The sequence below is a fragment of the Podarcis raffonei genome, chromosome 3 (assembly GCF_027172205.1).
Source record: "Podarcis raffonei isolate rPodRaf1 chromosome 3, rPodRaf1.pri, whole genome shotgun sequence".
Classification (NCBI taxonomy): Eukaryota; Metazoa; Chordata; class Lepidosauria; order Squamata; family Lacertidae; genus Podarcis; species Podarcis raffonei.
The window spans coordinates 43,688,709-43,702,776 of record NC_070604.1 but is presented as its reverse complement, the minus strand read 5'-3'; the positions used below and the strand labels follow the sequence as shown (position 1 = coordinate 43,702,776).

At 40.5% G+C, this 14,068-nt stretch overlaps 1 protein-coding gene across 7 annotated transcripts in view; it reads right to left on the bottom strand.

Annotated features, from left to right (window-relative positions):
* Positions 1-270: 270 nt before the first annotated feature.
* LOC128410302 (cytochrome b5 reductase 4) overlaps positions 271-14,068 on the bottom strand; it is a 34,860-nt gene continuing 21,062 nt past the window's right edge. For 3 of the 7 annotated variants that reach the window (XM_053381387.1, XM_053381381.1, XM_053381383.1), the window contains 12 exons: positions 13,962-14,016; positions 13,391-13,448; positions 12,366-12,459; positions 10,978-11,010; positions 8,008-8,130; positions 7,229-7,369; positions 6,602-6,679; positions 5,977-6,129; positions 5,176-5,326; positions 3,535-3,621; positions 2,139-2,303; positions 271-876 (listed from right to left, as the gene is read on the bottom strand). In XM_053381387.1, coding sequence (XP_053237362.1) covers positions 822-876; positions 2,139-2,303; positions 3,535-3,621; positions 5,176-5,326; positions 5,977-6,129; positions 6,602-6,679; positions 7,229-7,369; positions 8,008-8,130; positions 10,978-11,010; positions 12,366-12,459; positions 13,391-13,448; positions 13,962-14,016 — 1,193 coding nt within the window. In that variant the 3' untranslated portion in view covers positions 271-821. The remainder of the gene's footprint in view (positions 877-2,138; positions 2,304-3,534; positions 3,622-5,175; positions 5,327-5,976; positions 6,130-6,601; positions 6,680-7,228; positions 7,370-8,007; positions 8,131-10,977; positions 11,011-12,365; positions 12,460-13,390; positions 13,449-13,961; positions 14,017-14,068) is intronic. The other 4 variants (XM_053381384.1, XM_053381386.1, XM_053381382.1 and 1 more) reach the window with 4 other exon arrangements.

Genomic DNA, 14,068 nt, shown 5'->3' with positions numbered 1-14,068 from the left:
TGCTTCAGCTGAGATTCCTGCACTGCAGGGGGTCGGAACTACAGGGCCGCTTCCAACTCCACAATTCTATGCTTCTAGGTTAATAGTAGTTATGAGCATGGATAGCCACTTGAACTATGTGCTGATGACATTAAACTACCTAGGGAACGAGTGGGTGGAGGGTCAGTGGAGGCTGGTGGGGAGGAGGCTGGTGTTTTTGAGTTCTGTACATTTTTGTGGTTGTTCTGAAATGCAATAAAATTATATTAAAAATAATAATAAACAAACTGATGTATTTAAACGCAACCATCTTGCTTTTATTATCATGATACAAAAAGTGATTTAGTATACAAAACCAATATTTTGCGTATAAATTATAAGAACACTCGTTATTTACAATACTACAGCGTTATGACACCTGTAAGATTGTTTTCCTGAGTTAACTGTATAACATATAACTTCATACTATATTGCCGAGACTTTGGAAAGTGGTGAAGTTATAATTTAAAATAAGGTCTCTAGTGCCTATATAGACATAGTAACCAGTGCAAAGGGATGCTACTAAATCGGACTTGATGGAGGACTAAGTTCATATCTGTGCAATACATACACGTGCTAGTTTACTTACCCCGTAAAATATTCTGGTTAAGTTTGATATAGTAACAAAAATAAATACAATTTCAAAACAGCAGAATATAAAAGAACCCACTCTCACCTAAATATGATAAGAGTTCAAGTAATCACATTAAAAAGAACAAGATATTCATGCATAATATTTTCTTGGGTTTTTAAAAAAACCAATGTTTTTGAAGTGCACAACCTAGGGTCTTAATGATGCATATTTAAGCTGTAAAACAGTGTATTTCTTTAGAGGAATACCCAAGATCTTGCAGAAACCTGGAATGAAACAAACACATATACACAAAATAATGTACAGAGGGAAAGCAAGAATATTAAAGTAGCATTACATATATATATTTTTGAAGTAGAGTATTCCTATTATAAAACTGGGATTTGTTTGTTGATGCTACAAAACCTATGACCAACCTTTCCCCCTAGCGCTGTTGGGCCCGCCCTCACTTAAATATAGTGCACCCACCTCACAGAACACCAGTTCCACGAATTCCTACAAACTACCCCAAATTATCTTGTAGGGTACTTGTGTGAGGGAAAACTTAATAATTTGGAGTCTCAGGCAGGATTTGATCCAATAAACAAGAAATATTTTATTAAACAAATGAAGTTTATGGCACAAAGTGGGTAAAACATAGGATACTTCAGATTATAATGCTATTTCACTTCAGTTCTTTCTCAGTTGTTGCACAGCTGTTGCCGCTCAATACTTTGGTTCTTAAATAAGGTGGTGCTTCCTGTCAGTTACACCCTCCTTAGACAACCCTACTCCTGAGGTACTCCAGGTAACAGACCCAAGGGATCACCACACCCCTCTTAACTGGTTTGGGAGACTTCTCTTTTGGTTGAAGAATCTCTCCCCTCCTGACTGGAATGAAACCTAAGTAGACTGTATCCTCACAGCTTCTACTTCTCCTGGCTCAGCCTCAGCCTCCCAGTTAATTCCTGGCCTCTTACTCTTACAGGACACCACACACTGTCCTTCACACTAAGCTCAGAGTCTCCTTTCTCTAGCTTGTGATATATTCCTTAAAGTGGATGTTTCTACCCAGAACCAACTCTCTCTATCCTCTCACTCCCTACCTCCCACCCTATTCTCCCAACCTACAAACTGTCTCTCAAAATCCTCTCCTTTTCAACTCCCTCTCCTGGAACCCTGGCCAATCAGAGGCTGCCATCCGTTTACCGTTTGCTGGCAGGGGAAAAGAAAAAGAGAACACTTGGGGACCCAACCTGCCCAGCAAAACAAACTTTTCAGTCACACCAACCCACCCTTAAAATTAGCCCACATAAAAAAGCAGTATTAAAACTAACAAGTGGTATCCAATTTTAGTCCGGGCAGATCCACTGAAAACAATGGATTATTCTACCCTAGGTGGCTCTCACCAAGTTTCCCACATATGTAAATTATTTACTGCTTTATATTTGGAAATTTTTAAATAAAATATCAATTATAAAAATTAAGGGCGAGGAGAGCATATGATGTATACAACATGTAACAGATCAATATTTCCTCTTTTACTTACTGTATTCCTTGCTCCATGAAAGGTGGTGGACCACAGATACATATGAGCACCTTAGAATCACATTTACTTCTCTTCACAAATTGGGAAAGAAGAGAGGAAGAAATTTTTCCTTCTTTGCCTTTCCAGCCTTTCTTTGGCTCCGAGAGGACAAACTGAACCTCAAATCTGAAAGACAGAATGATTAAGTCACAGAACATGCACAATTTATTCAGCCATAGAACAAACTGGAACGAGCAAAAAAATAAATAAAATTGGATATTATTTGTATGTCAGCATATCAGGTCTAGTATGGTTCTGCAACACGGAGTTTGATCTAGAGTGAAGGCTAAAATCTGTTCCCTTCTGGTCTTCATTGCATTTGGGAAGTATGAAAATTACAGTGACTTCAGGATTTCTCCTACTCTTATTTTAACAGTTCTCCTTTCTAACTGGCCTCTTTTATTGCATATTCATTAATAATGCTTTAATGTTCTGATTAAATTGTTATTGTGTATTTTAATTGTGCATGTATTTTATCATTGATTTCATAGCCATTTGGAAACCATTTTGGCATAAGTGGCATGCAATAATGATAACAGTGATGATATTGTTCTGGAATTTAGGGGACGAAAATATTATGAACTACAGCAGCAGCTCTGAACAATGAAAGGCATATTGAGATGATGGGAAATCACCACTATAGGCAGAAACAAGATTTCTATATTTTCCGTCAAAATCAATGTGAAAAACAATTTCCTTGTGATTTTCCCCCCATTAAAATAATAAAGGAAGCCGCTTCCCCCTACAGTGTGTAACTAACGTGGCAGATAAACAACTGAATAAAAGCTTTTTACATAGCCCCTTCTGTAACAAAAATAGTGAATGGTTTGGATTTCAAGCAGTGATCTGATGTTGGTCCCGCAGAGATGAGGAACTTTGCTTTAAGCAAGATGAATAATTATTCAACACAACCGCACCCACAGCCCAAAGCACTTCATTAATATTTCAAAGAGTAATTTGGATGACTAACAAATGAATGCCTTGTACGCTACACTACTGCAAATTCAAACCAAGCTTAAATGCAAGACAAGGGGTGCAAGCAATGAATGATGTAAACAGGGGAGATGAGTAACAGGAGGTTTGTGAACTTTAGATAATATGATCATCACCGCATTAAATTCCTTTCTGTGTACCTATCCCTACATAGGATATATATTGTTGAAAGCTAACCTGTACTGCCCAATAAAGGTGCATTTCTATCTATTTTGTGCTTGCAGGAATAACATACTTCTCTGCATTGCTAGAACTGAGCAGGCACCTACTGCAAGGGAGGTGGGGGGGAAGTCTCCATCCTCCTCAAGAACAATCAAGTTACCATCTTTCCCCCAATATCCAGTTCCAGGGTCTCCCCAGTTACCTTGCATCATTCAGGGCTAGTTGCTCCAGCTGATTTCTCCAAAGTATGTCATCTTCCGTCTTGTTGAAGAACATAAATTTTACTGCCCTTAAAAAGAAATTAGGGCTTCAATATTTAAAATCACAGCTGTTAGAAATATTGTACCCATGCAGGAGACACTGAATAATGCAACAAGTATTCCTCAGTAAGAACTCCCAACAGCTTTTAACAATGCCACTTTGTGTAATTTAATAGCAGTGAAAGACTCATGTAAGTTTACTTATGTATAGTGGGGTTGGAAGAGATGATTCTGGCCCCTCTGTAGCCCTAATTTGCTTTGCCCTCCTTATCAAACTCACTTCAAGCACGCCATAGCTGTACTAAGACCACTGCTCACCTTTGTATTTACATAACATATCTGCCCTTTGTCTGGATGGGTTAGAACAAGAAATACAACAATCAAATATTATAATCACTTAAAAAGCATCAGTTAACTACATTATGTGGTCCAGGCATATTATATACCAGGGGTGTCCAACTGGTCGACCATGATCGATAGGTCGATCCCTGGGTGATACTGGTCGATTGTGGTAGATCGCTTGCTCATTTCTGGCCCTGCCCCCTCGCTATGTTGTGCATTTGTGCAGGATCGCTAAAACGGAAGATGGAGTTATCGCCGCCCAGCTCCGTTTTTGGTGCACGTACTTTGGCATTCCCGAATTAAGGAGTGCAAATTCTGTGCCTCCCCTAAAAAAAAACTCAACAACTTTGAGCTCCCCCACCCCCGAAATGGGTAGATCACTACCATTTTTTCCCCCTGGGAGTAGATCGCAGTTTCTTGGGAGTTGGATGTCCCTGTTATATACAAGGGGTGTGACCAAAAAAATGCACATTTTTAGTTGGTGTTGTAAAGCAGGCCTACCCTAGGGCTACCTATCATTTTGAAATTGCCCAGTATCTCTTTTTCTCCATTGTCTTAGTGGAGAAATCACATTAGTGCAGAAATCACTGATCCTCAATACACAAATTAAAGAAGAGGTCCCATCTAGAAGGGTGATGGAAAAATTGGGATCCCTCGATTATACAGAAACTCCTACATTCTATGAGGGCGCTCTCATTTCAATGACATACTGGTAGTCACAGGAAATCCATGGTAGAAATGGAATCAGCTAGACCTCTGGCAGTTTAATTACCATGAAGAAATCAAACTTCATGAACCCTGACCCCACATGAAAACCTGCTTGTAGGAAACTGTGCACATGTGATTTGAGAAACTTGACAACCACAACCAGGGAAGCCACCACTCTTGCCAAGTAACATTAGCAGAAGCCTTACAGTACAATCCTATACATGCCTACTCAAAATTAAGTCTGATTTCAATACGGATTACTCCAGGGACAGTGGGTGTAAAACTGCACCTGCAGATATTGCTAAAACAAGGTAGTAAGAAATACTGCAACACAAACATTATGAGCAATTTGTATTGTTTTGTCAAAACCTTCCTTCACAGCAAAAGACTGTTTTGTTTCTCTCATCAAAGAATATCTGTGCAGTGTTTTGAAACGACCTTGCTGCTAAACACATAACCAGAGCAAGAACTGCTTAAAATGACTTTTCTTGTCATTTATAATGCTTGCACCTAGTCATAAGCAGAGAAGATACCTGAGGCTGTTGCTACTGGTCAGAGCATAGCTGAGCAGCTTAACCATTGGGGTGAATCCTGTGCCTCCTGCCAATAAAAACAGATCCTCTACATCTTCCATTTGCGATTTCATGAAGTTACCTTCAGGATTACTCACAGAAATATACTCCCCTGTAGAAGAAGAAGAAGAAAACATACAGTGCAATGAATCCTGGAGAGAAGGAAATAAGGGCGCTCTCAACACCCACCCATTAAAAGAAACCTAAGGGTGCATTAGCTCACATTTTATACAACTATAAAAACAGTGGGCAGGATTCAACTTATGAGTCCTGCCCATGGAAGCCCTACACAAAACCCTACCCTGTTTGCGCAACAGGATTCGGCTCAGGGCAGTTGGGAGAATCTCTGTAACAGCACCTTTGGGGGGAAGGAGAGGAAAGAGGGGGTTGTTTTGTTTGGTAAGCCAAAATGCTTGCCCTGATGGAAGGGTTGCCTTAGTGAGGCGTTGAATTCCTTCTAGTATAAAACAATCATTCGTCAGGAAAAGATTGAACAACAAAACACTTAAAAATAAATTATATTTTATTAATTTTTCAAGAAAACAAACTATATTTTTGAAATGAATGGTTTGCAGCCAGATTTTTGGACGGACCACCCTATGATGCTTAACAGCTTTCCCCCTTTTTTCCATTTTCTATTGAATATATTTTCATATCACTGAAAAATTTTTAAATAGAAACTTTCACAAGATTTGTAGCAACAAACACTGTTTTAGAATATCCCGAAAGAGCGCGAGAAAAAGAAAGAAAGCAAACACTTACCTATTTGTAGGGCATCAAGTACTGGTGTGAATAGTCCACTTGGGTAAATTTTGATTATGAAAAATATATGCAACTGATCATCATGACAGGGGTTTTTGAATGTAGACACCAAGAAAGATGGCACTGGTGTATATGGCTTCACTATCTCTGTGCCTGAGGAAAAGAAGTAGAAGAAAATTCAACATTCAGTATTCACAGAAACAATCCCTTTTAGTAGAGTCAACCGTCAATGTCAAATCACATATTCTTACAAATAATGCAATTACTTCCTGCTAAGTGTGGCAGTCATATGGGCCAGAAGCCTTTATCTCTTTTCTAGATAAACTGAATGTTCAACATACCTAACCATGTGTGCATAAATGGGCTAAACAAAGAAGTTTTGAATACCATCTGAGCGACTTTTTAAAAAGAAAAAGCATCTTACTGGTGTTTATGAAAAGAAGTCATGCTGTCAGCTGACTTAGTAATTATGAGCTGATGGGCTGAGTTTCAGCACTGATGTATTTTATCCTGGTACTTGTAACAAATGCAGCTTTTAAGGTTGGCTATTATCTTTGTCTAGTTGCTAAAACCTATTTTTTTAGACTGTGAAAAAGCACAACGCTCAACGAAAATAGAATATCACCTTTCTTCCCATTCAGAACTGCTTGCCATTTTCTCCTTGTAGCTTCTCCACTCGCATACTTCAATCCAGCGGGAGTCACTGATAACAGAGTTGGGGGAGCTATTTTTGTTGATTCCCCCTTCCCACAGCAATCCCTCCTGAACACCCCCAATGCATTCTGGAGGTTGGGGGACCCTCTCAGATAGTGTGGTAGGTGGCATGGGGGGATGTCTGTAGGAGAAATAAGGGATTTGCAAAAATGGCTTCTTTCCCTCTTCTGCATAATAAAGCCCTCTATGAGCAGAGGAACACAACTTGGTATTATCCTATTTTATGCAAGATTAACTGGCTGGACATTGCAAATTCTTTCTGGTGAGGTGTAAAGTAGTGGACATCTTCATACACAAAACACTGCTAAATGAACCTTTATAAAATAGAGTTTTAATTCCACAGTATATGGTTCCCTTTCAACATTTGAGACATCTGAGCGTTACCTATTTAATTAGGGTGGAACATGTTTTTCATTTAAGAAGGTAAATGATAAACTTGTGTGGTCATTTGTGTGCCTTTCCTTTTTTTAAAAAAACAACAATACAACAGAATTAGAATATATTCTAGAAAATAACAAATGATCTTTCATTACATTACCTGTAATAGTTTGTCTGAGGTAAACATGGTGCCCAACAGGGACCAGGAGATGAGTTCCCAGCGGTAATGCTAAACAGAAGAGTTGGGTGTCATGACTGACATTTGTCTTTGACAGCAATCTGCATTTTCTGTAATACAGACCTTAAAAATACAGAAACTGTAATTAATTCAATTCAGGCCACTCAAATGTTCACATTCAATGAATCTAAAGAGATACTTCTGTGTGCATAACTCTTCTTCCATGACTGGAACAAAATCCTCAGATCCTCAAACCAAAGTCATGCAAAATATCTACTCATGCCTTTATCACTTGAAAAGTCAACAACTTATGCTTCAACCGTTAGTAGTATTAAAATTAGTTATTAATACAGCAACAACAGATTCCTGCTAATATGAAAATTTCAACTATCATATCTGGTCCCATGTAAAGACTATGGCATTTTTGAATCATTGCATTTTTGGTTTCCAAATACATTATATAAGAATCTGAAACATAATTGAGATACTTTGCACTCTGCATAAAATTTTTAGGCAGCTGAGGAGAAGAGGGGATATAGAGAGGTTTTGTTATCATGGACAGTACATTTTGCAGGTATAATGAAAACACAAAGCCATCATATTATACACAGCTATACACAATGCTTTTGCTAAGACTATAATACACCCTTAAACATAGTCATTCTGACTATGCTGCGGACCTTGAACAGCAATCTGATTTTGTCTCCTAAAGTTTGGGTGTGCTGAAAATCAGTCATGAGTATGGCAGCAAAACTAATTACCTCTCTCTGTGCGTTTGACAAAGGAGTTATGACTTTCCAATGGCTGTCCAAGTTTTTTCCAAGACAGAATTTCTTTCTTCTTCAGGACAAATTCCACCTTTCCCACTTTTTCAGAGACCTGTACTAAAAATACAGAGTGTTGTTCTATACTAATACATACATGTCATTTTGTACAAAAAATGTAATTACAGCGTTCACAACCTGCCTCTGTTCAATTTATTATTAAAGAGAGAGGGAGGGAGTAAAGCCCTTGGGAGACCCACTGAAAGAAATGGTCATTTGTTTCAATGAGTCTTCTCCGCGTATGGTAGTTGGATATTCTCCAGAGAGAATAAAATTGCAGGGCAGCAGCTGAAAGAATGAAACACAGCTACTTTGCTGAAATTAAACAGATTTGGTCTAGTCAGTGCCTGAACTCCTTATGTACCAATATTGCCATGAGCTGCTTGATACAGAGAGATGGAACAGAAATGTAAGTAGTAATAGTCAGAATGTGAAAAGCATTTGATTAAATACCACACTTTGCAGTTTTTATTTGAATGAGAGGAGAGCAGATCCATGCTCAACAAGACATTTTTACATATGCCAAATAAATAAATAAATAAGGGACAAATTATATTCAAAGAACAACAGATCATTGTTAGGGAACCCAACACAGAGTAGCCTGAATCAAAAAGAACAGTAATATAAGGAAGCTTTTGGCTGGTTCCTTTTTACCAGCAGCCCTCATGCAGAATGACAGACTGTTTCTAAAGTACAGTGGTGCCCCGCAAGACGAACGCCTCGCAAAACGAAAAACTCGCAAGACGAAAGAGTTTTCCGTATTGGAGGTGCTTCGCAAAACGAATTTCCCTATGGGCTTGCTTCGCAAGAAGAAAGCCCATAGGGAAATCTCCGCCGGCCTTCAGAAGAGGTCCTGGACCTCTTCTGAAGGCCGGCGTGGGGCAAAAGTCTTTGCTCCCCCCCGCCTGCCTTCCCGGGATAGCGGAGAAGCGCAGCGCGTTTCTCCGCTATCCCGATGGCTTTTGAAGGCAGGCGGGGGGGAGCAAAGACTTTGGCCCACCGCCGGCCTTCAGAAGAGGTCCTGGACCTCTTCTGAAGGCCGGCGGTGGGCCAAAGTCTTTGCTCCCCCCCGCCTGCCTTCCCGGGACAGCGGAGACTTCTCCGCTGTCCCGGGCGATCTGAAAATGCTGGCGGGGAGCAGCGAAGGCTGCGCTGCCGCCCGCCAGCATTTTAAAAGCTCCCGGGACAGCGGAGACTTCTCCGCTGTCCTGGGGCGATCTGAAAATGCTGGCGGGCGGCAGCGAAGGCTGCGCTGCCGCCCTCCAGCATTTTAAAAGCCCCCGGACAGCGGAGAAGTCTCCGCTGTCCCGGGAGCTTTTAAAATGCTGGCGGGCGGCAGCGCAGCGTTCGCTGCCGCCCGCCAGCATTTTCAGATCGCCCCGGGACAGCGGAGAAGTCCTTGCCCCCCCCCCCCAGCCTTCAGAAGAGGTCGGGGGACAGACTGTCCCCGGACCTGGTCTGAAGGCGGTTTCCCTAGGAACGCATTGATTGATTTTCAATGCATTCCTATGGGAAACCGTGCTTCGCAAGACGAAAAACTCGCAAGAAGAAAAAACTTGCGGAACGAATTAATTTCGTCTTGCGAGGCACCACTGTAAAGTGAATTTCAAAAGTAGTTTGCAATATGGCACAGGAGTCTTTAACACGGCATTAAAGGGTTTTTTTAAAAAAAAATCAACAGAAAACACTTGTATGAGCAGAAAAGCATTTTTTTTCAAACCGTTTATCAGTAAAGAAAACTGTCAAGAGACTCAAAAGACATTAAGATACAGTCATTCAATAATCTTGACAGCTATGAAATCCATTACAATGAATAAGATAACTAACATAAAATCTAAGCTTTGCAAAGAAGCTGATGCAAGATGATATTCTCAGTTCTTAAGTTAACATGCTGCTACAGTAAGCTAAACCAGTTTAACTTCAATGGTGCACCATGTGCATCTTAAATTGTTTTCATATAGGCATGCATCAATGTGTGGTGAACCATACACAGCACACTAAGATTATAGTCCAATCATATGAATTGCTATGCCAACAAATACTTGCTAAGGCTCTGAAGTCTTGATTAGCACAAGAGTTAACATGATGTTAGAACAGGGAAGGTATTTCACATGGGGGCACTCTAATATAGATTAGCCGTATTTAAGTTTCTCAAACAGTCATCTGGAAGGTACGAGCAACTCTCAACTTATGCTTCTGTAAAGTCAAAAATTGCATATAGTCAAAACACACTGGGTTCAACAGCAGGTGGGATTCCAGATGCCAACCCCCTTTTTGCCCCCTTTTAAACTTTTTGGCCATGAGTAAAAAGCTTAATGCGCGTAAGTTAAATGTGCGCAAGTTGCGAGTTACCTGTACTTAATATAAAGGTAAAGGTACCCCTGCCCATACGGGCCAGTCTTGACAGACTCTAGGGTTGTGCGCCCATCTCACTCAAGAGGCCGGGGGCCAGCGCTGTCCGGAGACACTTCCGGGTCACGTGGCCAGCGTGACATCGCTGCTCTGGCGAGCCAGAGCCGCACACGGAAACGCTGTTTACCTTCCCGCTAGTAAGCGGTCCCTATTTATCTACTTGCACCCGGGGGTGCTTTCGAACTGCTAGGTTGGCAGGCGTGGGACCGAGCAGCGGGAGCGCACCCCGCCGCGGGGATTCGAACCGCCGACCTTTCGATCGGCAAGCCCTAGGCGCTGAGGCTTTTACCCACAGCGCCACCCGTGTACTTAATATACAGCACAATAAATCCACAGAAAAACAAGAAATATGCTACATTTCTTGCATGATGGAAGATTTTGGAGACAGCACTAGTAGTAATATTACTGAAAAAAGTAGTCAGATACTGAATATACTAACAAGTCAGAGCAAAAAAAGCACAAATGTTTTGACTGTAAGAGGATGTACTTGCTTACCTATCATATCCTCATGAACTGCATAACTCAGTTCTAAAACAGAAGTATATATTTTGATTTACTAAAAATCAAGTGTCTACATCAATTATTATGAGTAGCAATAACCATTAAATGTACAGGTGTCAGGAAAATGCAAAGCTTTAGAGCTTTGGATTTCATCATTTAAATAAAGTTATGAGGTGCTCTACAATGGAAAACCCAAATAATTAGCTATACCACAAAGTTCCATTGAATTAATATATAGGCATTGCTTGACAGTACATATTCAAGTCTTGGAAGTGCATGCTCCCTTCTCCCCCTTTCCTTGCCAGGTGCCTATGCACTAAGCATAGTTTGCTTTGAAACCAGAATTGGAAATACACAACAGCATCTTTTGGTTTGGTGGCGAACAGGAAGTGAGGGAAGAAACTGCAGCACCAGAGGGAAGGAGGAATTGTGCATTCGAACTAAAGGCTGTTTTCATGTAGTGCCAAATTATTGCTTGCTGTTATACTTCAACTGAGCCTCATATTGCAACTGGTTTACTAATCACCTTATAAACCACTGTCTCAGGGTGATTTACACATAAATTAAAAACAGAAAAACAGCTGATACATTTAAAACAAAACTAAAACTTTTACAAATGGAGACTCGTGATAAAACTAGTCATAAATCTAAGATCCACGTATCTGGTGTGCGCACACAGCTGGAGCTTCATTCTATTAAGAGGAAAGCTCAAAGCTCAATTTTAAAAAGTATGCATTACATGCACAGTGTCTCCAACATTTCCAGTAGAAGCTGGGGAAAGCTCCTGTTGGAAAGCTTGGAAAGCCCCTATCACTCAGTAGAGACGATTCTGAGCTAGATGGAGCATCCTAGACTTGCACTCAGTCGCTCTGTTTTACTAAGTTCAATATCTGACAATTTAATGGTGCCCTTTAATGGTGCCCAAACTCTATCACTTGAATTTTCTCTTCACTTTCCGCTGGAGAGGAAAGATGATTTTAAAAATGAACACTAGCTACTCTTAAGGAACAGAACAACTGCATGCAGGAATGAAACTCCAACTGAACGCACAAGACTCTCTCTCAACATATTTCACATCTTTGGAGTCTAGCCTTAACATAAGAGATATTGTTCCCCTAAATATGGCATACCAGCCTTTCCCTGTGCTCTCCAGGCATTGTTGGACTACAACTCCCATCAACCCTGACCTCTGGCTTTGCCTACCAAGTACAAAGCATTCATGGGATACCATGGCTTGAGTACAGTATACATTCCACTCTTATCACTGTGGGATTTTAATGCAGCTGAACTGCATTTATGTATGAGTGTATACGTGCATACATTACATGTATATAATTACATGTACACCTCTACAATAAAGAATTTGCCAGTAAAGTCCTTACCAAGATGTAGAAGATACGAGTAGTCTTTCACAATCAGCTCTCCTCTCAGTTTACGTTCTTGAAGATCAACTATCACCAATTCACTGTTCATATCCTTTCAGAGGAAGGAAAATGAAGGCTTTTCAAAGTGGTTGTTTAAAACTGAAGGGTTTTTTATTATAATAGTGCACCATCAATGCGCACAGCACTTTACAAAGTAACAAGAGTTCTCTACAGTGGAGAGTTTTCAATCTGAACCTATCAAGAGGAGCCAAGAAAGAAGACAGGAAGGAGGTGAGGGTAAATGGATGAAGAAGGGACTTCACTTCCACATACTTAAGCTTGGTTTTGGTACAGAAGGAGGGCAGAGGGAGGAGGGGGAGGAGGAGGAGGAGGAGGAGGAGGAGGAGGAGGAGGAGGAGGAGGAAGAAGAAGAAGAAGAAGAAGAAGAAGAAGAGGAGGAGGAGTAGTAGTAGTAGTAGTAGTAGTAGTAGTAGTAGTAGTTTGGATTTGATATCCCGCTTTATCACTACCCGAAGGAGTCTCAAAGCAGCTAACATTCTCCTTCCTCCCCCACAACAAACACTCTGTGAGGTGAGTGGGGCTGAGAGACTTCAGAGAAGTGTGACTAGCCCAAGGTCACCCAGCAGCTGCATGTGGAGGAGCAGGGAAGCGAACCCAGTTCACCAGATTACGAGTCTACCGCTCTTAACCACTACACCGCAGTGGCAAGTGAGACCACAGAGGTGTTCTTGGAGGCAGTTTCAAGCATATGGAGAGGCAAGAAACAACTCTGGACAGCTGTTAGTGAGGGAGCTGGAGGAGCAAAGCCAAGGTGACCAGAGTTCAGCCTTGATCTAGTCACTATTTCTCAGTCTATCCTACCTCACAGGGTTGTTATGAGGATGAAATGTGGGGGGAGAACAAGTATGTTGCTTTGAGCTCTTTGGGGCAAAGCTTGGATACAAATGGAGCTACTAAATGATATATTGGAAAAACAAGTATACAGTTTTCAAAATTCTTTAATATAAAAAGCAATTCTCTACCTTTTGTTTAGTGTATATGACCACGGTGATGGAACTATCTGTCTGGAACCAATCATAACTGAAATATTAGGAAAAAAACCTATTAATCTTTTTGAAACAATGCATGTATATATCTGCCTCCGTCTTCATTTGTTTGCTGAAGAAATATGCCTAAAAGCACTTGAAAACATTCCACTAACTAACGAAGCTTGTGAGCAAAACTCTGGCAGTCGCACCAAAAGATTGATATTAACTTAGTTTACTTTAATCTGAAAGGCACCATCACATAGAACAAACGTTGTGTTACTTTGTTTTGTTTATAATTTGAAATTACTGTAGTAGAATTTAGCTGCCCATTTCCCACTCCACCAAGTGGTGGAGTGGGAAATGTACCAAGAATCCCAGCCCCCTAGAAATTACTGAATTGTTATTCATGCCATTAAATAGTGTAACAATGGTCACCGTACTGCAGCTATTTCATGGAACTGTCTAGAGGGGTTCACCTAAGAGCTGCTAGTTGTTACTGAAGCTTATGTAAAATAGAGCTTTACAAAGATTTTATAAAAATGATAATGCTGTCTTAGAATAGTACCTGGGAATTACTTCTTTGGAATAATTATCTGGGACTTTCTTTTTAGAAAACAGACCTGCAAAAAAGAAAAAGAGAGAGAAAGAAATGATATACATATATAGGGACCT